Source organism: Lepidochelys kempii, chromosome 3, assembly GCF_965140285.1.
Source record: "Lepidochelys kempii isolate rLepKem1 chromosome 3, rLepKem1.hap1, whole genome shotgun sequence".
NCBI classification, from domain to species: domain Eukaryota; kingdom Metazoa; phylum Chordata; order Testudines; family Cheloniidae; genus Lepidochelys; species Lepidochelys kempii.
The window spans coordinates 16,570,779-16,596,968 of NC_136382.1; the positions used below are offsets into that span (position 1 = coordinate 16,570,779).

At 44.8% G+C, this 26,190-nt stretch overlaps 1 protein-coding gene across 2 annotated transcripts in view; it reads left to right on the forward strand.

Annotated features, from left to right (window-relative positions):
• The first annotated feature begins 2,166 nt into the window (after positions 1-2,166).
• SLC25A27 (solute carrier family 25 member 27) overlaps positions 2,167-26,190 on the forward strand; it is a 28,215-nt gene continuing 4,191 nt past the window's right edge. The window contains exons 1-8 of one of the 2 annotated variants that reach the window (XM_073335801.1): positions 2,167-2,396; positions 4,316-4,507; positions 11,327-11,411; positions 17,087-17,209; positions 17,875-17,987; positions 22,956-23,040; positions 25,496-25,588; positions 26,052-26,154. In XM_073335801.1, coding sequence (XP_073191902.1) covers positions 2,297-2,396; positions 4,316-4,507; positions 11,327-11,411; positions 17,087-17,209; positions 17,875-17,987; positions 22,956-23,040; positions 25,496-25,588; positions 26,052-26,154 — 894 coding nt within the window. In that variant the 5' untranslated portion in view covers positions 2,167-2,296. The remainder of the gene's footprint in view (positions 2,397-4,315; positions 4,508-11,326; positions 11,412-17,086; positions 17,210-17,874; positions 17,988-22,955; positions 23,041-25,495; positions 25,589-26,051; positions 26,155-26,190) is intronic. The other variant, XM_073335802.1, reaches the window with a different exon arrangement.

Genomic DNA, 26,190 nt, shown 5'->3' on the forward strand with positions numbered 1-26,190 from the left:
GCTGATCTTGAACACAAAAAAGAAGCTTCCAAGAAGTGGAAGATTGGACAAATGACCAGGGAAGAGTATAAAAATATTGCTCGGGGATGCAGGAGTGAAATCAGGAAGGCCAAATCACACTTGGAGTTGCAGCTAGGAAGAGATGTTAAAAGTAACAAGAAGGGTTTCTTCAGGTATGTTAGCAACAAGAAGAAAGTCAAGGAAAGTGTGGGCCCCTTACTGAATGAGGGAGGCAACCTAGTGACAGAGGATGTGGAAAAAGCTAATGTACTCAATGCTTTTTTGCCTCCGTCTTCACGAACAAGGTCAGCTCCCAGACTACTGCATTGGGCAGCACAGCATGGGGAGGAGGTGACCAGCCCTCTGTGGAGAAAGAAGTGGTTCGGGACTATTTAGAAAAGCTGGACGTGCACAAGTCCATGGGGCTGGATGCGCTGCATCTGAGAGTGCTAAAGGAGTTGGCGGATGTGATTGCAGAGCCATTGGCCATTATCTCTGAAAACTCATGGCGATCCGGGGAAGTCCCGGACGTCTGGAAAAAGGCTAATGTAGTGCCCATCTTTAAAAAAGGGAAGAAGGAGGATCCTGGGAACTACAGGCCAGTCAGCCTCATCTCAGTCCCTGGAAAAATCATGGAGCAGGTCCTCAAGGAATCAATTCTGAAGCACTTAGAGGAGAGGAAAGTGATCAGGAACAGTCAGCATGGATTCACCAAGGGCAAGTCATGCCTGACTAATCTAATTGCCTTCTATGATGAGATAGCTGGCTCTGTGGATGAGGGGAGAGTGGTGTATGTGTTGTTCCTTGACTTTAGCAAAGCTTTTGACACGGTCTCCTACAGTATTCTTGCCAGCAAGTTAAAGAAGTATGGGCTGGATGAATGCACTATAAGGTGGATAGAAAGTTGGCTAGATTGTTGGACTCAATGGGTAGTGATCAATGGCTTCATGTCTAGTTGGCAGCCGGTATCAAGTGGAGTGCCCCAAGAGTTGGTCCTGAGGCCGGTTTTGTTCAATATCTTCATAAATGATCTGGAGGATGGTGTGGATTGCACCCTCAGCAAGTTTGCAGATGACACTAAATTGGGAGGAGAGGTAGATACACTGGAGGGTAGGGATAGGATACAGAGGGACCTAGACAAATTAGAGGATTGGGCCAAAAGAAATCTGATGAGGTTCAACAAGGACAAGTGCAGGGTCCTGCACTTAGGACGGAAGAATCCCATGCACCACTACAGATTAGGGACCGAATGGCTTGGCAGCAGTTCTGCAGAAAAGGACTTAGGGGTTACAGTGGACGAGAAGCTGGATATGAGTCAACAGTGTGCCCTTGTTGCCAAGAAGGCCAATGGCATTTGGGATGTATACGTAGGGGCATTGCCAAACAGATCAGGAGACGTGATCATTCCCCTCTATTCGACATTGATGAGGCCTCATCTGGAGTACTGTGTCCAGTTTTGGTCCCCACACTACAAGAAGAATGTGGAACAATTGGAAAAAGTCCAGCGGAGGGCAACAAAAATGATTAGGGGACTAGAACACATGACTTATGAAGAGAGGCTGAGGGAACTGGGATTGTTTAGTCTGCGGAAGAGAAGAATGAGGGGGGATTTGATAGCTGCTTTCAACTACCTGAAAGGGGGTTCCAAAGAGGTTGGATCTAGACTGTTCTCAGTGGTAGCAGATGACAGAACAAGGAGTAATGGTCTCAAGTTGCAGTGTGGGAGGTTTAGGTTGGATATTAGGAAAAACTTTTTCACTTGGAGGGTGGTGAAACACTGGAATGCATTACCTAGGGAGGTGGTGGAATCTCCTTCCTTAGATGTTTTTAAGGTCAGGCTTGAGAAAGCCCTGGCTGGGATGATTTAATTGGGGATTGGTCCTGCTTTGAGCAGGGGGTTGGACTAGATGACCTCCTGAGGTCCCTTCCAACCCTGATATTCTGTGATTCTATTCTATGATTATGTTTAAGTCAATCTCATGATTTTGCGGACCTGACTCATGATTTTTGAATATCAGCAACTGGCAATAAATAACTGTGTTTAAAAACCAACTTTCACTACTGCACGTGAAAACGAGATAAGATGAAAGACTACATTTCCCAGAAGCCTCTCTGTAGGACTTAATTATGTCACTGAGCAGAGACTTTAGAGTCTGTTTATCAGGAGACGGTGTGGGGTGAGTGCTCCTTGGTGCGGCTGGAACTTTAGGAAAATGACCTCAGGAGAGTGACTCACTCACTGACTTTTAATTATTTCGGGTGGGTAGGTGAGTGAGCCTGTTATGTTACATGCTCAATGCTACCCCAGGAGGAGAGGAGTTTGCCTTTCCCAGAGAGATGGCCCCGAGCCAGTAAGTTCACCCTGTCAGCCTGTGCAGCGGTGGTTGCAGAACTAGGTACTAGCCACTATGATTTTATTAGAGGGAAGGGAGTCGTGATTGACTGGGGTGGGAGGCAGGGAAAATACTCAGCCCCATTCCCCCAGCTCTCTGTTCACTGCTGCCTCAACGTTCAACAACTTCCCAGCGCAGGGAACTTGTTACACTGGCCTCTGCTCTTTATACTTGTCTGTGTATTGCAGGTTGCAAAATATATTACATCACATGGTTTCTCCGGGTCTGCAGCTTTGCAAACTTGGTGTTGCTCCGCAGTAGGTATTTCAGTTCTGGGGGCTTGTTTACACTGGCAATTTACAGCACTGCAACTTTCTCGCTCAAGGGTGTGAAAAAGCACGCCCCTGAGTGAAGCAAGTTTCAGCACTGTAAAGTGCTTGTGTAAACAGTACCCCAGCACTGGGAGCCGCGCTTCTCATGGAGGTGGGTTTTTTTTAGAGCGCTGGGAGAGCTGTGCCATGACCACACAAGCCATGTTAAAGCACTGCCAGTGTAGACTAGCCCTAAATCTCTGCTGTTGAGAACAGTGGGATGCAATAGCAAACCAAGACAAGTTGTGAGTGATTTAAATGTGCAATGTACTCTTATTTCTGATAGAACACCAAAAACGAAGAACAATCCGTTGAACTTGACTGTGAGTAATTTGCCTAGAGTAGCACTCCTCCTTCACCCCAAAAAGAGATCTAATCTAGTTTCCAATTACAGCAGAACTGTCTTTAGAGACAGGTGTCAGTGCAATAAAATGATAGCAGATATTTACGGGAGAGGAAACGCCTATACAATGCTGCATTGTGATAAATAATTTGATATTTTGTAATATCTATGTAGTGTAAACTATTAATTTGTACATGCAAACTTGGTGCAATGTCCTAGTGATTTAAGGGTTCTCTTTTGTTTAAAGATACCCAGTACAAGAAATAATAACTTATAATATGGGACTATACTGTGACTTTACTGGCATCCCTAAGTATTATTATTAGTGTTGTTTATTATTTATATTACTGTAGTGCCTAGGAGCCCTAGTCATGGACCTGAACCCCATTGTGCTAGGCTCTGTACAAACATAGAACCAAGAGATAGTCTGTACTACACAGAGATTACAATCTAAGTATAAAACAAGTGACAACCGATGGATACAGACAGCCTGGGAAATACAAGGCAATGTTGGTTAGCAGAGGAAGCGGTGGTCTCAGCACACCAGCAGCCTAGCTGTTCTCAAGTTTTTTTTTTAATGTAAGGGCAGCGTGTAACTGCACTGCCCCAGAAGCAGCATAGGGAAGGGATTGCGGGACACTTTCTTCCCTGGTTCTGCTTTGTTCCAATGGGGAAAAGTAATCTTCTATTAATCCACGCCAATAGAAGATTGCTTCCCCCTCTGCTCAAAGCACCTTCCCCACATCGTGGGATGGAGCCAGTCAAACATCTTCCCATTTCATGCTCCCCTGCATGGGGATGGGGAGATTACTGGCTCTGCAGAGTGTGTTTTCCCTCTGGGCACAGACTGGAAATGCAGAGTGGCCACTTGAGAATAAGGGGGTGCCTGACCTGCCCAACTGCATTGTGTACACCAAAGTCTTGGTCACAGAGTATGTAAAAGGGTGGGAGTAACTGACAAGGATTTGACGTGCTCCAGCATCTTCCAGAAACTCCAAATGCTTCTCCAAAGAAACTTCAAAAGTGGGGCAGGTGGTAAGCATTGGATTTGGAAGGGGAAGAACTTGGGATAGAATGAAAGGCGATTGATGTATTTTTTTGCTATCTTGTCAAAAGGCACCATGAATAATGAGCCTCCTGTCTCAGTCAGGATGAGCACTTGCTAACAGTGCCTGCGGCAAACCAAATGCTGCCAGCCTGTGTTTCGCAACAATCTGTTCTGCAGGATGTGCCCTTGTTCAGCTGTGTTCCCTGATATTTTTTGCTAGCAACCTTTCCCCTGGATCTCACGAAAACACGGCTGCAGATCCAAGGTGAAGCTGCTGTTTGTCGATATGGAGCTGCTGCCAGAAGAGCTGTACCCTACCGTGGCATGCTACGTACTGCAGCAGGGATTGTTCAAGAGGAAGGCTTACTAAAACTCTGGCAAGGAGCAACACCTGCCGTCTACAGACACATAGGTGATTATCTTCTCCCATAGCAATGAGTCAGAATGTTGCATGCCAGTGGTTTTCAAACTTTTTTCCCGATGACCCAGTTGAAGAAAATTGTTGATGCCCACGACCCAGCGGAGCTGGGGATTAGGGGGTTGGGGAGTGGGAGGGGCTCAGAGCTGGGGCAGAGGGTTGGAGTGCAGGGGTGAGTGCTGTGGGGTGGGGCTGGGAATGAGGGCTTCAGGGTATGGGAGGGGCCTCTGGGCTGCGGTAGGGGATTGGAGTGTGGGAGGGAGTCATGGCTCTGGGCTGGGGGTGCAGGCTCTGGGGTGGGGCTGAGGTTTTGGGGTGCAGGAGGTGGCTCCGGGTCTGGGGAGGGGACTCAGGGCTGAGGCAGGGGATTGGGGTGCAGGGTTAGGGCGTAGGCTTACCTTGGGCGGCTTCCGGTCAGTGGCACATCAGGGGTGGTAAGGCAGGCTTCCTGCCTGTCCTGGCACTGTGGACTGCACTGCGCCCTGGAAGCGGCCAGCAGCAGGTGCAGTTTCTAGGCGGAGGTGCGGAAGCGGCTCCACGCAGCGCTCACCCGCAGGCACCGTTCCCCCCACCCTGCTCCCATTGGCCAGTTCACGCCCAATGGGAGTGCGGAGCTGATGCTCAGGGCAGGGGCAGCATGTGGAGCCCCATGGCCCTGCCGCCTAGGAGCCGGACCTGCTGCTGGTTGCTTACAGGGCACAGTGCGGTGTTGGAACAGGGAGGAACTAGCCTCCCTAGCCGGTCAGCACCGCCAACAGGACTTTTAGTGGCCCAGTCAGCAGTGCTGATCAGAGCTGCTGCGACCCAGTGCCTTCCATTCCGCAACCCAGTACTGGGTCGCGATCCGTAGTTTGAAAACCACTGCTGTGTGCTATGTCATAGAATCATAGAATATCAGGGTTGGAAGGGACCTCAGGAGGTCATCTAGTCCAACCCCCTGCTCAAAGCAGGACCGATCCCCAATTAAATCATCCCAGCCAGGGCTTTGTCAAGCCTGACCTTAAAAACTTCTAAGGAAGGAGATTCCACCACCTAGTTGAAAGCAGCTATCAAATCCCCCCTCATTCTTCTCTTCTGCAGACTAAACAATCCCAGTTCTCCTCATAAGTCATAGAGTCATAGAATATCAGGGTTGGAAGGGACCTCAGGAGGTCATCTAGTCCAACCCCCTGCTCAAAGCAGGACCAATCCCCAATTTTTGCCCCAAATGGCCCCCTCAAGGATTGAACTCAGAACCCTGGGTTTAGCAGGCCAATGCTCAAACCACTGAGTGTTCCAGACCCCTAATCATTTTTGTTGACCTTCGCTGGACTCTCTCCAATTTATCCACATCCTTCTTGTAGTGTGGGGCCCAAAACTGGACACAGTACTCCAGATGAGGCCTCACCAATGTAGAATAGAGGGGGACGATCATGTCCCTTGATCTGCTCGCTATGCCCCTACTTATACATCCCAAAATGCCATTGGCCTTCTTGGCAACAAGGGCACACTGTGACTCATATCCAGCTTCTCGTCCACTGTCACCCCTAGGTCCTTTTCTGCAGAACTGCTGCCTAGCCATTCGGTCCCTAGTCTGTAGCTGTGCATTGGGTTCTTCCGTCCTAAGTGCAGGACCCTGCACTTATCCTTATTGAACCTCATCAGATTTCTTTTGGCCCAATCCTCCAATTTGTCTAGGTCCCTCTGTATCCTATCCCTGCCCTCCAGCGTATCTACCACTCCTCCTAGTATCATCCGCAAATTTGCTGAGAGTGCAATCCACACCATCCTCCAGATCATTTATGAAGATATTAAACAAAACCGGCCCCAGGACCGACCCCTGGAGCACTCCACTTGACACCAGCTGCCAACTAGACATGGAGCCATTGATCACTACCCATTGAGCCCGACAATCTAGCCAACTTTCTACCCACCTTATAGTGCATTCATCCAGCCCATACTTCTTTAACTTGCTGACAAGAATACTGTGGGAGACAGTGTCAAAAGCTTTGCTAAAGTCAAGAAACAATACATCCACTGCTTTCCCTTCATCCACAGAACCAGTAATCTCATCATAGAAGGCGATTAGATTAGTCAGGCATGACCTTCCCTTGGTGAATCCATGCTGACTGTTCCTGATCACTTTCCTCTCATGTAAGTGCTTCAGGATTGATTCCTTGAGGACCTGTTCCATGATTTTTCCAGGGACTGAGGTGAGGCTGACTGGCCTGTAGTTCCCAGGATCCTCCTTCTTCCCTTTTTTAAAGATTGGCACTACATTAGCCTTTTTCCAGTCATCTGGGACTTCCCCCGTTCACCACGAGTTTTCAAAGATAATGGCCAAGATAATGTCCCACAGCTATACTGTCTTGTGTCATAATCCTGCCATGTCAATTTGTAACCCTTCTGGCTAGTGCCAATGGCAGCATAAGGGCTCATTCAATGTGCCTAGAGGTCCTCTTAAACTATGGCTTGAGCCCTCAACCAGAGCCGTATTCTGACTCTGAGAAGTTAAAGTAAAACCTCCCCACTTACCTTTGCAGGTCGTTTTTCCCCACTCACAGGCACTCAGCATCCTTGGGATGGCAGCACTCAGCACCACTGGTTCCTTTTATTTGGGGGGAAAAGAAAAAAAATCCCAAAGCATGATCACTGCACGTATATTTACATGCAACACAACAACCCAAACCCAATCAGTGTTCAGTCAGCCCTCCAGACCCAAACAGTAAGTGACCAGCTTACTGCGGACCCTTAATCACACAACAGTTCCCACCCACCTGAAACCTCATTCCCAGCTCTACTTAGGGCTTGTCCGAAGGCTTGTCTACACTGGTACTTTACAGCACTGCAACTTTCTTGCTCAGGGGTGTGAAAAAACACACTCCTGAGTGCTGCAAGTCTCAGTGCTGTAAAGTGCCAGTGTAGACAGTGCACCAGCGCTGGGAGCCAAGCTTCCAGTGTTGGTAGCTGTGACGAAGTGGGACTGTTCTTAATGTTTCCTCTGAATAGTGTGACGGTGCCTCAGTTTCCCCTGTGCAGTTCTTGAGTGTCTGGGTGGAGGGGTATGTGATCGTTGCGGAGCCCTAGAGGGCAGGGGTCTGGACACAGAGAATGGCCAACACCCTGTTTCCTGGCAACTTATGGCCTGGGCCCTTCCCCCTCTGCAAGGTGAGAGCTGAAGGGTTGGAGAACAGGGGAATCAGGTGGCCTCCTGGCCCAGGAAGGGAACAAGGCCCAGAGGAGAAGGGGCTGGAGGGAGTTTCAGTTTGGGGCTGGCTGGAGGCATTGAGTGAAGGGCAGACGTGGTTGTCTGGCTCACTGCCCCCCAAAATGGACCCAGCTGAGGGTCCGGTTCTCTGCACCTACAAGCTCTGTTTTAGACCATGTTCCTGTCGTCTAATAAACCTCTGTTTTACTGGCTGGCTGAGAGTCACGTCTGACTGCGAAGTTGGGGTGCAGGACCCTCTGGCTTCCCCAGGAGGCCCGCCTGAGCGGACTCGCTGTGGGAAGCGCACGGAGGGGCAGAGGATGCTGAATGCTCCGAGGTCAGACCCAGGAAGGTGGAAGCTGTGTGAGCTTTGTGTCCAGAAGGCAGGCTGCTCACAGAAAGGAGATTGCCCCAGAGTCCTGACTGGCTTCATGGGGAGCAGTTCCAGACCATCGCCCAGGGACTCCGTGACAGTAGCTATTCCCCTCATGGAGGTGGGTTTTTTATAGTGCTGGGAGAGCTCTCTCCCAGCACTCTGTTGCGACTACACAAGCCGTTGCTAATGAAGACGTGCCCTGAATGAGGACACTCAGGAAATTTAATCCAAGCGGATTTAAAGTAGATTAGTTAAACACTTGAGTGAATGCTCTTATTCAGAATTAAAGTGGTCTCGATTTGATTTAGCTTAATTCACTTTAGAAGTGGTCTCAGACTCAGTTGCTGTCAGGGGGTGGCTCTCCTCCATCTGTCTGCTCCGATCCAGAGAAGTCCTGCTCCATTGTGAGGCTACCTAGTTCAGCTGCAAGAAATCAGCTTTTCTGCCACTGAGAACTTACTCAGTTTTGCACCCCTGCGTGGGTCACACTGAAATGTGAGCTCTGTACTTTGGCTGCCACTGGTGTGGTCAGACCTTGCCATGATGTCAGTTCTTGCACCTCCACTTGGATTGGTCCAGTTGGACCTCACAGTGTAGTCACTTCCACACCACTGCCAAAGCTGGTACAGTCGGGCCTTGCTTTGAAGTTAGTTCTTCACCACTGCCAAAGCTGGTCCGGTCAGGCCTTGCTGAGAAATCAGTTCTGCACCCCCTGTCTCAGCTAGTCTAACTGGATCTCACTGTGAAGTCAGTTCTGCATCCCTGCCATGGCTAGGGTGGTCATTCACACATCCCCAGAATACTGGCCATGGCATGGGTCTGCCCCTCACTCCCACCTGCATGACTCCATCCTCGCCAGTGTGACCTCACATTCATGGTGCGTGTGAAGTCATGCCAGCAGGGGTGGGGTGGTGTTCTCTTCAAAATGGCATTTCCCATCCATGATATTAGTCGAAACCATATCCAGTGTTGTCTCAGTACCAGACAGGGGACACACCATTTAAAAACAGGGCTATCGGGCTTAAAACTGGATGAATGACTGGCCTAACATGGGTTTACTATTAAGTCAGTTCCGCATCCCTGCCCCAGCTGCTCTAGTTGGATCTCCTGTGAAGTCAGTTCACCCTTCCTGCCAAGAATGCTGTTTACACAACCCCAGAAGATGGGACATTCCCCCGCCTGCATGTCTCCACTCTCGCCAGAATGACCTGGCCTGCATGGTGCATGGTAGGTCATGCAGGCATGGGTGTGGGAGTGTGATCTTCAAAATGGCATCCCCTAGCCATGATACCAGACAAAACCACATCCTGTGTTGTCTCAGTACACGGTAGGAGACAAACAATTTAAAAACAGGGCTGTCTGACCTAAAATTGGATGAATGGCCTGCCTAACATGGCTGCTCTGGTTGGGTCTTGCCATGAAGTCAGTTCTGCATCCTCATCGCAGCTTGTCCAGTGGGCCTCACTGTGAAGTCAGTTCTGCAGACCTGTCACAGCTGGTCTGGTCACGTGTTGCTGTAAAGTCAGTTCTGGCACCCCTGCCACAGCTGGACTAGTCGGGCCTTACAGTGTGGCTTCATTGCCGTTGCCACTGCCATCAGTTCAGTCCTACAGAATCACTCTGCGCAGGGTTTGGAATCTCCAGGTAGGGAATGGAGGAACACTAGACCCTGAGACAGAATCGTGCGTGCTGGCATAAAGCTCCTGGTCTTTAGAGTGGAGTTCTCCCAACTCTACCTTGCTGAACTTGAACTGCATTCCCTAACCAGATTGTACTGCTTGTAATGTCTTACAATCTGTTATCATTCATGCAATCAAAATATAAACTAGTTCCAATACAGTCGGTCGAACTATGAGTAAACAACATTATAATTAAAGCTAAGGTTTAGTCCTGGGTATTTTTAGTAAGAGTCAGAGACAGACCATGGGCAATAAACAAAAATTCACGGCCGTGACCTGCCCATGACTTGTACTATAAATACCACTGACTAAATCTTAGGTGCTCTGGGGTGCACCTGCGGTGCCACTGCTGCTCAGGGGTGGGGAGGGTTCTGGGGCACCACTGCTGCTCAGGGGTGCCGATGTTGCTCTGGAAGGGAGGCCGCCCAGGGCTCTGCTGTTGCTCTGGGGGTTGGGCAGCCCAGTGAGGCGGGGTGCTGCCCCGGTGCTTCGGGACATCACCTGGGACTGCTGCTCCTTTGGTGGCCCCAGAGGCCAGCTGCCTGGAGCCACCTGAACAGCAGCCAGTGCAGTAGCAGCAGCTGCTTGGGTGGCCCTGGGGTCAGCCGTACCGGCTGCTGCAGGAGTCATGGAATTTCCGGACAGTCATGGAATCCAGGATCTCTGGGACAGACTTACAGCCTTAATTATAGCCTCTAGAGGGAGCCAAGTGCTCCATCTCCAAGCCTTTTCGCTGTTACTTACATTCTTGCCTGAGTTGGAATGTGCAGTCAAATCATCCAATCAAACATTTTCAATTAACCCCCCTATTTTTCCATTGAGGTCCAGGACTCAAAGGGCTTGTCTACATGGGGACAGCCAAGAAAAGTAATCCAAATTAACTAAAGGTTGGCATTTTGAAGTGGATAGTTATACAGCACTTTTCATCAGTAGGTGTCAAAATGCTTTACAAAGGAGGTCAGTATCATTATCCTCAATTTACAGAAGGGAAGTGACTTTTCCCAGGTCACCCAGCAGGTCCATGGCAGAGCCAGGACTTGAAACCATGAAATCTGAAATGCAGTCTAGTGCCCCATCCATTATATCACATTCCCTTCTCGTTAGCAGGAAGAGGTTCTCAGAGATAGCTGGTTTGTATTTTTTTTAATTGGAAATACAATGACAGCAGCAAATCTTAAAGGGATTGCGCCTGTGGGAGGGAACACACATAGAGGATTCTTTAATGGCTAGTTTGCTGGAAATGAAAGAAATCTCACAGATTGGTGGTGAGATGTCCGGTGAAGTAAAGTGTCTTAAAGTGCTGAGACATCTCATATCTTTGACAAGAAATACCACTTAGCAAAAGAGATTCCCTTACACTAACAAGTTCATGGCTGGGGCAGATATTCCATTCAGCCTCTTTTTCCTCCCCTTTTGGATTATTTGTTATTACAGTAGCAACCAAATGCCTCAGTCAGAACCAAGGGTCCCATTGTGGTAGATGTTTTACAATTAATCTCTTGGCTTTCTATTCTAGTACAAACAGAGAGAGGGCTGCCCTAAAAATTCTCTTGTGGTTTTGTTTTCTGTAGTATACTCCGGAGTGCGGATGGTTACATATGAGCACCTTCGTGACTCTGTGCTTGGTGGAGCTGAAGATGAGAGCTTTCCTCTTTGGTAAATGTGCTACTGCCTACTGTTGGGGTTGTTGTCATTGCAGCAGTTCTATAGGCCCTGGAAAATTGTCTCTCACAGCTTGTCTACACAAGAAAGCTGCACCGGTTTAACTAAGGTGTGAATTTAAATTGATTTAATTAATCCAGTGCAAACATCTGTGAGGAACTCTTTATTTCAGTTGAAGAGCAGCTTCCCTTGGTTTAAGTCGACTGGGAACAGGTTTGAGCAAAACTGAAATAGGAGTGTCTACACAGGGGTTCCACTGGTTTGACCAAATTAGTTTAAAAACCTGTGCAACTTTCCTGTGTAAACAAGGGCCTGGAGTGAAATTAATTCATATGCAGTTGGCCAACACAAGGCTTATGCAACATGTAGGTTACTATTTGATCTCTACTTTGAAGATTTAAGTGGTGCATAGTCTTTGCATTGGTTGTTTGCACAGAGTGAATTTCATCCTAAATCACTAACTTGCAAGTCAGTAATTTGCAATGAATCTCCCTATTATTAAAGAGAGTTGGCAGTTTTTCAAAGAAATATTACTGAGGGCACAAGAGCAAACTATCCTACTGCACAGGAAAGATAGGAAGTATGGCAGGAGACAGCCCTGGCTTAACCAGGAGATCTTCAAGGATCTGAAACTCAGAAAAGAGTCCCACAAAAAGTGGAAACTAGGTTAAATTACAGAGGATGAATAGAAACAAACAACACAAGCATGTAGAGACAAAATAAGAAAGGCCAAGGCACAAAATGAGATTAAACTAGCTAGAGACATAAAGAATAACAACATTCTACACATACATTATAAGGAAGAGGAAGACCAAGGACAGGGTAGGCCTGTTACTCAATGGTGGGGAGTGAGGGGGAACAATAACAGAAAATGTGGAAATGGCAGAAGTGCTAAATGATCACCAGATCCTCTTCTTCAGTACTAGTTGTGGTTTTTGATTTTTTCCTTCCTAAGTGAAGTACTTTGCACTTGTCTTTATTGAATTTCATCTGGTTTAATTCAGACTAATTCTCCTATTTGTCAAGGTCATTTTCAATTTTAAACCTGTCCAACAAAGTGCTTGAAATCCTTCCCACCTTGGTGTCATCGGCAAATTTTATAAGCATACTCTCTATTCGATTATCCAAGTCATTAACGAAAATATTGAATAGTACCAGACTCAGGATAGACCCTGTATTTAACTCACTTGGTATGTCCTCCCAAGTTGACAGCAAACCACTAATAACTGGTTTTAACTAATAACTACTCTTCAAGTATTTTCTTCCGAACAGTTGTGCACCTACCTAATAGTAATTTCATCTAGACCACATTTCCTTAGTTTGCTTATGAGAATGTCATACGGAACTGTGTCAAAAGCCTTACTAACATCAAGGTATATTACTTCTACTGCTTCCCCCCATCCACTAGGTCAGTAATCCTATCAGAGAAGGAAATTAAGTTGGTTTGGCATAATTTATTCTTGACAAATCCATACTGATTATTCCTTATAAACCTATTATGTTCCAGGTACTTAAAAATTGATTAATAATCGCTCTAATATCTTTCCAGGTATTGAAGTTAGGCTGCCTGGTCTATAATTCCCTCAGTCCTCCTTGTTCCCCTTTTTAAAGATTGGTACTGTACTATGTTTGCCCTTTTCCAGTCTTCTAGGACCTCTTGTGTCCTCCAGGAGCTCTCAAAGATAATTGCTAATGGCTCTGAGGTTGCTTCAGCTAATTCCGTAAGGATGAATTTCATCAGGCCCTGCTGACTTGAATATATCTAACTTATATAAATATTTTCAACCCATTCTTTCCCTATTTTGGCTTTCATTCCTTCCCAGGCTCAGATTTTGTCATACATATTTTTAGTAAAAGTCCCTGACAGGTCACGGGCAATAAAGAAAAATTCATGGAAGCCCATGACCTATCCGTGACTTTTATTAAAAATATGCATGACAAAATGGGGAGCTGCAGGCTCCCCACACCACTCAGGGGTGCCTGGCTTGGAGCTGCAGGGTCCCCAAATCACCAGTGGCTCCAAGCCTGCCACCTGTGATGGCTCTGTGCTCCCGGGCACCCCCACCGGCTGCAGCGGCTCCGTGCTCCTGGGCACCCCTGCTTGCTGTGGCAGCTCGTGCTCCCAGGCACCCCCGCCAGCTGCAGGGCCAGGAGCTGCAGAGCAGCTGCAGCGGCTGGGAGCTCTCAGGGGCCCCAGTGCCCGCCGCGGCCAGGATCTCGCAGAGCGGCCCCGCTGCCTGGGAGCTGCGGGGCATCCTGCCTCCTTCTGCAGCTGGGAGCTTGGGCCCCGTAGTTCCAAGCCACGGCGACCCTACAGCAGGGTGCTCAAGTCACAGAGGTTTCTGGAAGTCACAGATTCTGTGATTTCTGTGACATCTGTGACAAACTCGTAGCCCTAGTTTTTAAATCTCCTTCCCCGCTAAGTAGACGACCTACACTTTCCTTTGTCTTTCTCTTGCTCCTAGTGTGTTTAAATAAGCTCTTCCTATTGCCTTTTATGTCCCTTGCCAGGTATAACTCATTTTGTGCCTTAGCATTTTTGATTTTGTCTCTACATCCTTGTGGAGACTGAAGTGCTCTCCTACTGGTTTTTGAATGTTATAATTCTTGATGTCTGATTTGTGTCCATTTATTCTTTTGCATAGAGACTGTCCGGTTTGGCCAATGTACATGGCAGAGGGGCATTGCTGGCACATAGATTCATAGATATTAAGGTCAGAGGGGAATATTATGATCATCTAGTCTGACCTCCTGCACAATGCAGGCCACCGAATCTCACCCACCCACTCCTGAAATAAACCTCTCACCTATGTCTGAGCTATTGAAGTCCTCAAATCATGGTTTAAAGACTTCAAGGTGCAGAGAATCCTCCAGCAAGTGACCCGTGCCCCATGCTGCAGAGGAAGGCGAAAAACCCCCAGGGCATCTTCCAATCTGCCCTGGAGGAAAATTCCTTCCCAATCCCAAATATGGCGATCAGCTGAACCCTGAGCATGTGGACAAGATTCACCAGCCAGATACCCAGGAAAGAATTCTCTGCAGTAACTCAGATCCCACCCCATCTAACATTCCATCACAGGCCACTGGGTTGGAGCGATGGTTAGAAACCTTCATCTAATTTCAAGTCTAAACTTCCTGATGGCCAGTTTATATCCATTTGTTCTTGTGCCCACATTGGTACTGATCTTAAATAATTCCTCTCCCTCTCTGGTATTTATCCCTCTGATATATTTATAGAGACTAATCATATCTCCCCTCAGCCTTCTTTTGGTTAGGCTAAACAAGCCAAGCTCCTTGAGTCTCCTTTCATAAGACAGGTTTCCCATTCCTTGGATCATCCTAGTAGCCCTTCTCTGTACCTGTTCCAGTTTGAATTCATTCTTCTTAAACATGGGAGACCAGAACTGCACACAGTATTTATTCCAGATGAGATCTCACCAGTGCCTTGTATAATGGTACTAACACCTCCTTATCTCTACTGGAAATACCTCGCCTGATGCATCCCAAGACCGCATTAGCTTTTTTCACAGCCATATCACATTGGCGGCTCATAATCATCCTGTGGTCAAACAATACTCCAAGGTCCTTCTCCTCCTCCATTACTTCTAATTGATGTGTCCCCAGCTTATAACTAAAATTCTTGTTATTAATCCCTAAATGCATGACCTTACACTTCTCACTATTAAATTTCATCCTATTACTATTACTCCAGTTTACAAGGTCATCCAGATCCTCCTGTATGATATCCTGGTCCTTCTCTAAATTGGCAATACCCCCCAGCTTTTTATCATCCGCACACTTTATTAGCACACTCCCACTTTTTGTGCTGAGGTCAGTAATAAACAGATTAAATAAGATTGGTCCCAAAACCGATCCCTGATGAACTCCACTGGTAACCTCCCTCCAGGCTGACAGTTCACCTTTCAGTATGACCCGCTGTAGTCTCCCCTTTAACCAATTCCTTATCCACATTTCGATTTTCATGTTGATCCCCATCTTTTCCAATTTAACTAATAATTCCCCATGTGGCACCGTATCAAACACCTTACTGAAATCTAGGTAAATTAGATCCACTGCGTTTCCTTTGTCTAAAAAATCTGTTACTTTCTCAAAGAAGGAGATCAGGTTGATTTGGCACGATCTACCTTTTGTAAAACCATGTTGTATTTTGTCCCATTTACCATTGACCTCAATGTCCTTAACTACTTTTTCCTTCAAAATTTTTTCCAAGACCTTGCATACTACAGATGTCAAACTAACAGGCCTGTAGTAACCCGGATCAATTTTTTTCCCTTTCTTAAAAACAGGAACTATGTTAGCAATTCTCCAGTCATACGGTACAACCCTGATGGCATATATCACATTGGTAGATGTGCAGGTGAACGAGCCCTTGATGGTGTGGCTGATGTGGTTAGGTCCTATCATGTGGTTAGGTCCTGGCCATCATGTGCCAGCAATGCCCCTCTGCCATGTACATTGGCCAAACTACAAAAGAATAAATGGACAAAAATCAGACGTCAAGAATTGTAACATTCAAAAACCAGTAGGAGAGCACTTCAGTCTCCCTGGACACTCAATAACAGACTTAAAAGTGGCAATTCTTCAACAAAAAAAACTTTAATAACAGACTTCAGTGAGAAACTGCAGAACTGGAATTAATTTGCAAACTTGACACTGTCAAATTAGGCCTGAATAAAGACTGGGAGTGGCTGGGTCACTACAAAAAGTAATTTGCCATCTGATATTCACCCCTCCTTGTCAACTGTTGGGAATGGGCCACATTCACCCGGATTAAATTGGCCTTGTTAGCACTGACCCCCAACTTGGTAAGGCAACTCACAGCTTTTCATGTGCTGTATATTTGTACCTGCCTATTGTATTTTTCACTCCATGCATCTGAGGAAATGGGTTATAGCCCACAAAAGCTTATGCCCAAATAAATTTGTTAGTCTCGAAGGTGCCACAAGGACTCCTCGTGGTTTTCCCTTTGAAGTGTTAATATGTTGAATACCCCTCCATCTCACCTGGCTAGTTGCATTACTTGCCTGAGCTCAGACTTCTGGGGGCTACCTCCAAAAATCACAGAACTTGAGGAGGTGCTACAGATGGTGTAGCCATGAACGTAACAACTTGGAATGCAATGGGAATAGCAAGAGTTTCCAAGAAGACCATTCTTGAGACCCACACCCCACTGCTGTGCAAATTCACTTAAAAAAAAAACAAGCAAACCAAAAAACAGAAAAAGACTATAAGTATTTGATACCAATTTCTTCCCAAATAAAAAAGAGAAATCATAAAGGGAAAGTGCAATTAAGGGGAAGGGACTAACTTCTGGCTATTTCAATGTTTCCTGAGTGCAACCAGCATATATTGGTAATGTATATTAAATATTTTATTTCCAAGTTACCTTTAACACTGTATAAAACTGACAAGAACATTATAGACTATATTAGCCATCTGGAGTTACTACAATCATTGATTAAGCTCTGGCTGTTCACATGAGAAGTGGTTGTTTAAGATTCCATTTCACGTGGAAGATGCTACAGAGCTCATTAGGTGAGGCATTTATTTTCATTGGGGAAACAGGCATTGTGACTTCATAGTTGTTAACGTCTTGAATGTATTCTGGAGAAAAATGGGAGTTTAGGTCCCACTTTACTTTTGTACAGGAAATCTGTAGTTGGAGGGATGGCAGCTGGTGCCATTGGTCAGTTTTTTGCCAGTCCAACTGATCTGGTGAAGGTGCAGATGCAAATGGAAGGAAAGAGGAGACTAGAAGGGAAACCATTACGGTGAGTTCTCAAGTAAGCTCATTTTAATTGGCATTTTTTTGTTGTTGTCAGTGGTCATTCTGTGGATGTTGACAAGTGCCATGCAGTATGAGACAGATTTTTAGGACTTTGTATGTGCAAAAATATATGCATATTTATGCACCTAATTTATACATACCATTACTGCACAAAACCTTGTGGTTTAAGCAAGTATTTTTTTTTTTATAGAGGAGAGCTTAAGTGATTAAAATGACACACAAAGCCCAGATCCTTAGCTGGTGTACTTCAGCATAGCTCCATCGATGGAACTGTGCTTATTTATACCAGCTAAGGATCTGGCTGGAGACTGAACTCCCATCAAAATAGTTTCTTCAAGTCATGGTTGAGGCACATTGGTGGGGCAGTGTGGGGAAGCTTGGATTATCACTGCCCTTAATATAAAGGATCTCTTCTGTGGATAAACAGAGGACTTCAGTCTTCAGGGCTGTAACAGGTCAATAACCTTTACGAACATTCCTATGAATTTTTTTTTTAAAATGTGTGCTACAGAAAGCACAAGAAGTCCTCCTTGCATGTGTACAACAGAAGTTTGTCCATCACTGAATTCTCTACTCATTAGCTGTATGAATGAATGTTTGTAAAGACATATGAGATGCTAGAGAAATGTCAAATGTTATTTATTTCAGATTTCATGGAGTTCACCATGCATTTGTGAAGATCCTGTCTGAAGGGGGAATTCAGGGCCTTTGGGCAGGTTGGGTGCCAAATGTCCAAAGAGCTGCTCTGGTAAACATGGGAGGTAAACATAATAAAGTAGGCCTGAGCTCCTTAAGTGACTCTCTCTTCCTTTGTCCTTCCAGGACCATTGAGATAAGTTGGGTTGTCTTTGCCATCTTTCCTGAGGTTTTATCTGTAGGATGGTGAGGTCTTCTGGGTTCAGGGTTGTTGCCTAAGGAGTGCCCTCCATAATCATGTCCCCCAATGCTCAGTAGAAGCCTCTTTCTCTGCATCAGTTTACTTTTGACCTTCTGTCATTTTTTTGTTGGCCTGTTTAAATTTGCTTAGCAGAATGGCTGGTAATTTCTAGGCCACTTAACCCAAGGCTATTTTAAGTATTTGTTGCTGATGTATGTAAATCCCTTTTTAAGATTGATGGGCCAGGGTCAGAGGTGGCATAAGTTATACATCACTAAGGCTAGAGAAAGGATAACAAGCAGGTATAAAAGTTAAAGTATCCATTGTCACAGGTGAGTCTGGTCCTTTAAGAACATGTGGGCATTGTCCACTTGTGGCCAACTAATTACCTCTTACTAAGTTTAGAAGGGGATCATGTGATAGTTATTAGGAAGAAGGAGGCTAGCATGATACTGGAAGGACCAGCAGGATGGGCCTTGTGAGGGGCACCTAGAATCCCTGACTTGGGGAAAGGGAAGAAGCCTGCCTCTGGTGAAAGCCCTGGGAGGAACCACCTTATGAAGGGAGTCTGGATGTACCGTTATTAAGGACTGGCTTTAAGACAGTTTTAAGGAAGAAGAGCCCAGGAATGGTTGGACTGGAAGAACTCTCTGGGGAAGAAGAGCCTGTTATTGTTTCTGTACGTTGGGTGTTTGAATGTGGGGAATCCACCTGTAATTGTTGGAGTAAGAAGGTAAAATTGTGCCAATATAAAAGGCCAGGTTGGTTGTCAGAACAGCTAAAGACTGGTGGAATTCTTGTATAGAAACCCACGCCTGTGGTTAAACTGAGGAGATTTATGCCTGTGTTGCTGAGGTTGGTCACTGGAGGGTGCTTATGTCTAGGGGTTACACACACGCACACGCACACACACACTAATTTAGTCTTTCCATCCCTCAGAAGAAAAGCTATACCAATTCAGACTCTCTTACATTTAGTTGCATCTGTTTACTAACATGTAACTTCTACCACCTTATACATTTGTCCTGAAAAACACTATAAAGTAGGGTTGTCGATTAATCGCAGTTAACTCACGTGATTAGCTCAAAAAAATTAATAGCAGTTTTAATCGCACTGTTAAACAATAGAATATCAATTGAAATTTGTTAAATCTTTTGGATGTTTTTCTATATTTTCATATATATTGTATTCTGTGTTGTAACTGAAATCGGTATATATTATTTTTATTACAAATATTTGCACTGTAAAAATGAAAAATAGTATTTTTCAATTCACCTCATACAAGTACTGTAGTGCAATCTCTTTGTCGGGAAAGTGCAACTTAAAAATGTAGATTTTTTTTTTTGATTACATAACTGCACTCAAACCAAAAAAAGTAAAACTTCATAGCCCGTCCCCTGAAATGGTGGTTGAAGCATGAAGGGACATATGAATCTTTAGCGCATCTGGCACGTAAATATCTTGTGACACTGGCTACAACAGTGCCATGCTGTCATAAATATAAAGGGAAGGGTAAACCCCTTTGAAATCCTTCCTGGCCAGGGGAAAGCTCCTCTGACCTGTAAAGGGTTAAGAAGCTAAAGGTAACCTCCCTGGCACCTGACCAAAATGACCAATGAGGAGACAAGATACTTTCAAAAGCTGGGAGGAGGGAGAGAAACAAAGGGTCTGTGTCTGTCTATATGCTGGTCTTTACCGGGGATAGACCAGGAATGGAGTCTTAGAACTTTTAGTAAGTAATCTAGCTAGGTACGTGTTAGATTATGATTTCTTTAAATGGCTGAGAAAAGAACTGTGCTGAATAGAATAACTATTTCTGTCTGTGAATCTTTTTGTAACTTAAGGTTTTGCCTAGAGGGGTTCTCTATGTTTTTGAATCTAATTACCCTGTAAGATATCTACCATCCTGATTTTACAGGGGGGATTTCTTTATTTCTATTTACTTCTATTTTTATTAAAAGTCTTCTTGTAAGAAAACTGAATGCTTTTTCATTGTTCTCAGATCCAAGGGTTTGGGTCTGTGGTCACCTATGCAAATTGGTGAGGCTTTTTATCCAACATTTCCCAGGAAAGGGGGGGTGCAAGTGTTGGGAGGATTGTTCATTGTTCTTAAGATCCAAGGGTCTGGGTCTGTAGTCACCTAGGCAAATTGGTGAGGCTTTTTACCAAACCTTGTCCAGGAAGTGGGGTGCAAGGTTTTGGGAAGTATTTTGGGGGGAAGGACGCGTCCAAACAGCTCTTCCCCAGTAACCAGTATTAGTTTGGTGGTGGTAGCGGCCAGTCCAAGGACAACGGGTGGAATATTTTGTACCTTGGGGAAGTTTTGACCTAAGCTGGTAAAGATAAGCTTAGGAGGTTTTTATGCAGGTCCCCACATCTGTACCCTAGAGTTCAGAGTGGGGGAGGAACCTTGACACATGCCAACGCCTGTTCTCACTTTCGGGTGACATTTCAGGTGACATTGTAAACAAGAAGTGAGCAGCATTATCTCCTGCAAATGTAAACAAACTTGTTTGTCTGAGCGATAGGCTGAAAAAGAAGTAGGGCTGAGTGGACTTGTAGGCTCTAAAATTTTACAGTTTTATTTTTGAATGCATTTTTTGTACATAATTCTACATTTGTAAGTTCAACTTTCATGATAAAGAGATTGCACTACAGTACTTATATTAGGTGAATTGAAAAATACTATTTATTTTGTTATTTTACAGTGCAAATACTTGTAATCAAAAATAAAGTGAGCACTGTACACTTTGTATTCTGTGTTGTAATTGAAATCAATATATTTGAAAATGTAGAAAACATCCAAAAATATTTAAATAAAGGGTATTCTATTGTTTAACAGTGCAAATAATCACACGATTAATTTTTTTAATTGCACGATTAATTGTGATCAATTTTTTTAATCGCTTGACAGCCCTACTATAAAGTATTATGGAAGTCTGCATGGTTCTGTAGAATCATAGAATCATAGAATATCAGGGTTGGAAGGGACCCCAGAAGGTCATCTAGTCCAACCCCCTGCTCAAAGCAGGACCAATTCCCAGTTAAATCATCCCAGCCAGGGCTTTGTCAAGCCTGACCTTAAAAACCTCTAAGGAAGGAGATTCTACCACCTCCCTAGGTAACGCATTCCAGTGTTTCACCACCCTCTTAGTGAAAAAGTTTTTCCTAATATCCAATCTAAACCTCCCCCACTGCAACTTGAGACCATTACTCCTCGTTCTGTCATCTGCTACCATTGAGAACAGTCTAGAGCCATCCTCTTTGGAACCTCCTTTCAGGTAGTTGAAAGCAGCTATCAAATCCCCCCTCATTCTTCTCTTCTGCAGGCTAAACAATCCCAGCTCCCTCAGCCTCTCCTCATAACTCATGTGTTCCAGTCCCCTAATCATTTTTGTTGCCCTTCGCTGGACTCTCTCCAATTTATCCACATCCTTCTTGAAGTGTGGGGCCCAAAACTGGACACAGTACTCCAGATGAGGCCTCACCAATGTCGAATAGAGGGGAACGATCACGTCCCTCGATCTGCTCGCTATGCCCCTACTTATACATCCCAAAATGCCATTGGCCTTCTTGGCAACAAGGGCACACTGCTGACTCATATCCAGCTTCTCGTCCACTGTCACCCCTAGGTCCTTTTCTGCAGAACTGCTGCCTAGCCATTCGGTCCCTAGTCTGTAGCTGTGCATTGGGTTCTTCCGTCCTAAGTGCAGGACCCTGCACTTATCCTTATTGAACCTCATCAGATTCCTTTTGGCCCAATCTTCCAATTGGTCTAGGTCCTTCTGTATCCTATCCCTCCCCTCCAGCGTATCTACCACTCCTCCCAGTTTAGTATCATCCGCAAATTTGCTGAGAGTGCAATCCACACCATCCTCCAGATCATTTATGAAGATATTGAATAAAACTGGCCCCAGGACCGACCCTTGGGGCACTCCACTTGATACCGGCTGCCAACTAGACATGGAGCCATTGATCACTACCCGTTGAGCCCGACAATTTAGCCAGCTTTCTACCCACCTTATAGTGCATTCATCCAGCCCATACTTCCTTAACTTGCTGACAAGAATACTATGGGAGACCGTGTCAAAAGCTTTGCTAAAGTCAAGAAACAATACATCCACTGCTTTCCCTTCATCCACAGAACCAGTAATCTCATCATAAAAGGCGATTAGATTAGTCAGGCATGACCTTCCCTTGGTGTAGATAAAGCACCATATCTAAGGTCAGGACACCTGTCTTCTATTCCTAAATCTATCATTAATTTTCTAGGAGACTGCTGGTCTTCATTTAAATCCTTAGTCACTTTAACTTACACTTCCTTCCAACCCTTTATCAAGTTATCCCAATTTAGACCCCCTTATGCCCTCTATTGTCATTTTTTGCCATTTACAAAATGGGGATAATGGTGCCTACACAGGGAAAGAAAAGTGATAGAGAAGTGGAAAAAAATCCTTTTTAGAGTTATATGAATGTTTCCAATTTTGTTTGACAACATTTTTGCCAAATTTCCCCTTGGTCATTTGTTTTCCAAGTTACTGTTTTCATGTTAAACAGGAGGAAAGGTGGGCGGTTTCGGGAAGAGAGAGAGTTCAATTATTCTATATGCATATTCCAATAATATGTTTTCTGATGGAGGCAGGGGGAAAGCAGAGAGGAGGCTCTAGATGTAGCTGATGGCAGTAGAAAAGGGGAACAGGGTATATGCCAGCCTGGTGCAATTCTTGTAGTCAATAGGTTACACCAGGGATTTATTTAGCACAGGTCTTTATCTCCTAAATCAATAACAAGGAGCCTGAACACCAAGTAACTTCTCATTTATGCTTATTTCCACTAATTACTGTCTTTACAGATCTGACTACTTATGACTCAGTGAAACACTTTTTACTTCTGAACACACCACTTCAGGACAATAGTGCGACTCACAGCATTGCAAGGTGCCTTATTATTTTATTATCCCCTCCAACCTCTCTAAGGAGATAACTTTTAGCCACAAGCTAATCACTCAGTGATGTTATAATTTTCAGGACAGTCACATTGCTGCTTCCCTCTGTCTTCCAATTATTGCTTCTTCAGAGGTAGCCATAACAGGGCACTCAAATGCAACTTGGGAACGAGGGTTCTATTCCCAGCTCTGCCAGTAACTTGCTGTGTAGTCATAAACAAATCACTTTACTTCTTGTTGCTTCCGTTACCAATGCTGTAGCTGGAAATAATGCTACTTACCCAATGTTGCAAAGCACTTTGAGATTGCATATGAAAGTGCTAGGTGGTGGTAAATTATACACAGTATATTTGGAATTCTGTGACTAAGTATTGTACCTGGAGATGGAGCAGGAGCAGACAGAGAATAGACAGTAGCTGACCAGTAACCAAAAAGCAAGAACTGAAAGGGAACTAGTAGAAAGAACAGGAGATGCACCTAATGTTGATAGGTGTCTCCTTGGTGAAGAACTTGATCCTAGGCAGAAGTGGGCCAGATGTAGAGAACAGGATGGTATACTGCCTACTGAGCACCAAGGCAAATCCTATTCCAATAAAGGTATCAGATATCCTCAGGAGAGAGGAGGGAAGGGATGGACTTGCAGTTTAGGCAATGGTCTGGGACTCAGGAGATCACGTTCTCCGCATCTTATTCCATCTGCTCAATGGGAGGAGTATTAAAATCAGACACACTGTATATGGCTCTCTGGACCTCTCTCCATAGGCTGTTTTTAACTATGTACATATGCTGCTTCTCTGGAGACCAGTGTAACTGTGTGTATGGAAAAATTAGGTGATACCTTAAATGATCTGGTAGGGTTCGGTCCTAAACTACTTTATCTTCATTTCGTCTTCTGCCCTCAACTTGTACATAGATTCATAGATATTTAGGTCAGAAGGGACCATTATGATCATCTAGTCTGACCTCCTGCACAATGCAAGCCACAGAATTTCACCCACCACTCCTGCAAAAAACCTCACACCTATATCTGTGGTACTGAAGTCCTCAAATCGTAGTTTAAAGACTTCAAGGAGCAGAGAATCCTCCAGCAAGTGACCCGTGCTCCATGCTATAAAGGAAGGCGAAAAACCTCCAGGGCCTCTTCCAATCTGCCCTGGAGGAAAATTCCTTCCCGACCCCGAATATGGCCGATCAGCTAAACCCTGAGCATATGGGCAAGATTAATCAGCCAGATACTACAGAAAATTCTTTCCTAGGTAACTCAGATCCCACCCCATCTGATATCCCATCACAGGCCTTTGGGCCTATTTACCATGAATATTTAATTACCAAAACCATGTTATCCCATCATACCATCTCCTCCATAAACTTATCAAGTTTAATCTTAAAGCCAGATAGATCTTTTGCCCCCACAGCTTCCCATGGAAGGCTGTTCCAGAACTTCACTCCTCTGAAGTTGGTTAGAAACCTTCGTCTAATTTCTAGTCTAAATTTCCTGGTGGCCAGTTTATATCCATTTGTTCTTGTGTCCACATTGGTACTGAGCTTAAATAATTCCTCTCCCTCTCTGGTATTTATCCCTCTGATATATTTATAGACAGCAATCATATCTCCCCTCAACCTTCTTTTAGTTAGGCTAAACAAGCCACACTCCTTGAGTCTCCTTTCACAAGACAAATTTTCCATTCCTTGGATCATCCTAGTAACCCTTCTCTGTATCTGTTCCAGTTTGAATTCATCCTTCTTAAACATGGGAGACCAGAACTGCACACAGTATTCCAGATGAGGTCTCACCAGTGCCTTTTATAACCGTACTAAAACCTCCTTATCCCTACTGGAAATACCTCTCCTGATGCATCTCAAGACTGCATTAGCCTTTTTCACGGCCATATCACATTGGCGGCTCATAGTCATCCTATGATCAACCAATAGTCCAAGGTCCTTTTCCTCCTCCGTTACTTCTAATTGATGCGTCCCTAGCTTATAACTAAAATTCTTGTTATTAATCCCTAAATGCATGACCTTACACTTCTCACTATTAAATTTCATCCTATTACTATTACTCCAGTTTACAAGGTCATCCAGATCCTCCTGTAGGATATCCCGGTCCTTCTCTAAATTGGCAATACCTCCCAGCTTTGTATCATCCGCAAACTTTATTAGCACACTCCCACTTTTTGTGCTGAGGTCAGTAATAAAAAGATTAAATAAGATTGGTCCCAAAACCAATCCTTGAGGAACTCCACTGGGGCTGGGCAGGATGCTGAGGCAATGCTTCCCAGCTCTGTCCTAACTGGGAAACCCACATTAAGTTATGGGGCATTAATCATGGTTTAATGACAACAGCCATAAAAATGTCTTTATTATTGAAACTCAGATGTAGGTGGTTGAATTGGGATGATAAATCTTGATGTGTTTTTTCTTCAAATAGTGTTTTTTATTGATAGTGTATGTTCCGGCCTGGTAGCTGCTATCCTGGGAACTCCTGCTGATGTCATCAAAACGCGGATAATGAACCAACCAAGAGATAAACAGGGAAGGTATGGATATTTCTGAGAGGGTATTTCCCAGCTTCAGTAGTAATTTGGGACGTGAACTGAACTCCCAATGAAGTCAATGGAAAGATTCACATTGATTTCTTCGATACAGCAGGCTTTGGATCTCTAGTCTACTCTTAATCTTTCTGCCTATTGTCTTGGTGTTTATTTTTGCATATAAAAGCTATTTTTGTAGTAATGGTCCATAACTATATAAAGTTCTTCCTTAAAGTATATAGTTTACTTTTGGGGGCTGAATTAATCCCTGGTATAGCTTCATTTACTTCAGTGGGTCTATGCCAGGGATCTTATTTCTAAATGTAACCTTTCATAGGAACTACCCTAATGGAAGATTTGGGGGTGTTATATTGGGTGGGGGTGATGGTGCTGAAACACTTTCATTTCCTACAGTCTACTTGTGTATTTGTAACACCAACTTCATTTTGTTCTACTTCCTTGTTGCTAGGGGACTGCTGTATAAGTCTTCTACAGACTGCTTGATACAGGCTATACAAGGTGAAGGATTTATGTCTCTATACAAAGGCTTTTTACCAACCTGGATGCGAATGGTAAATGACTTTTCCTCTTTTAGTATAAACTCTTTA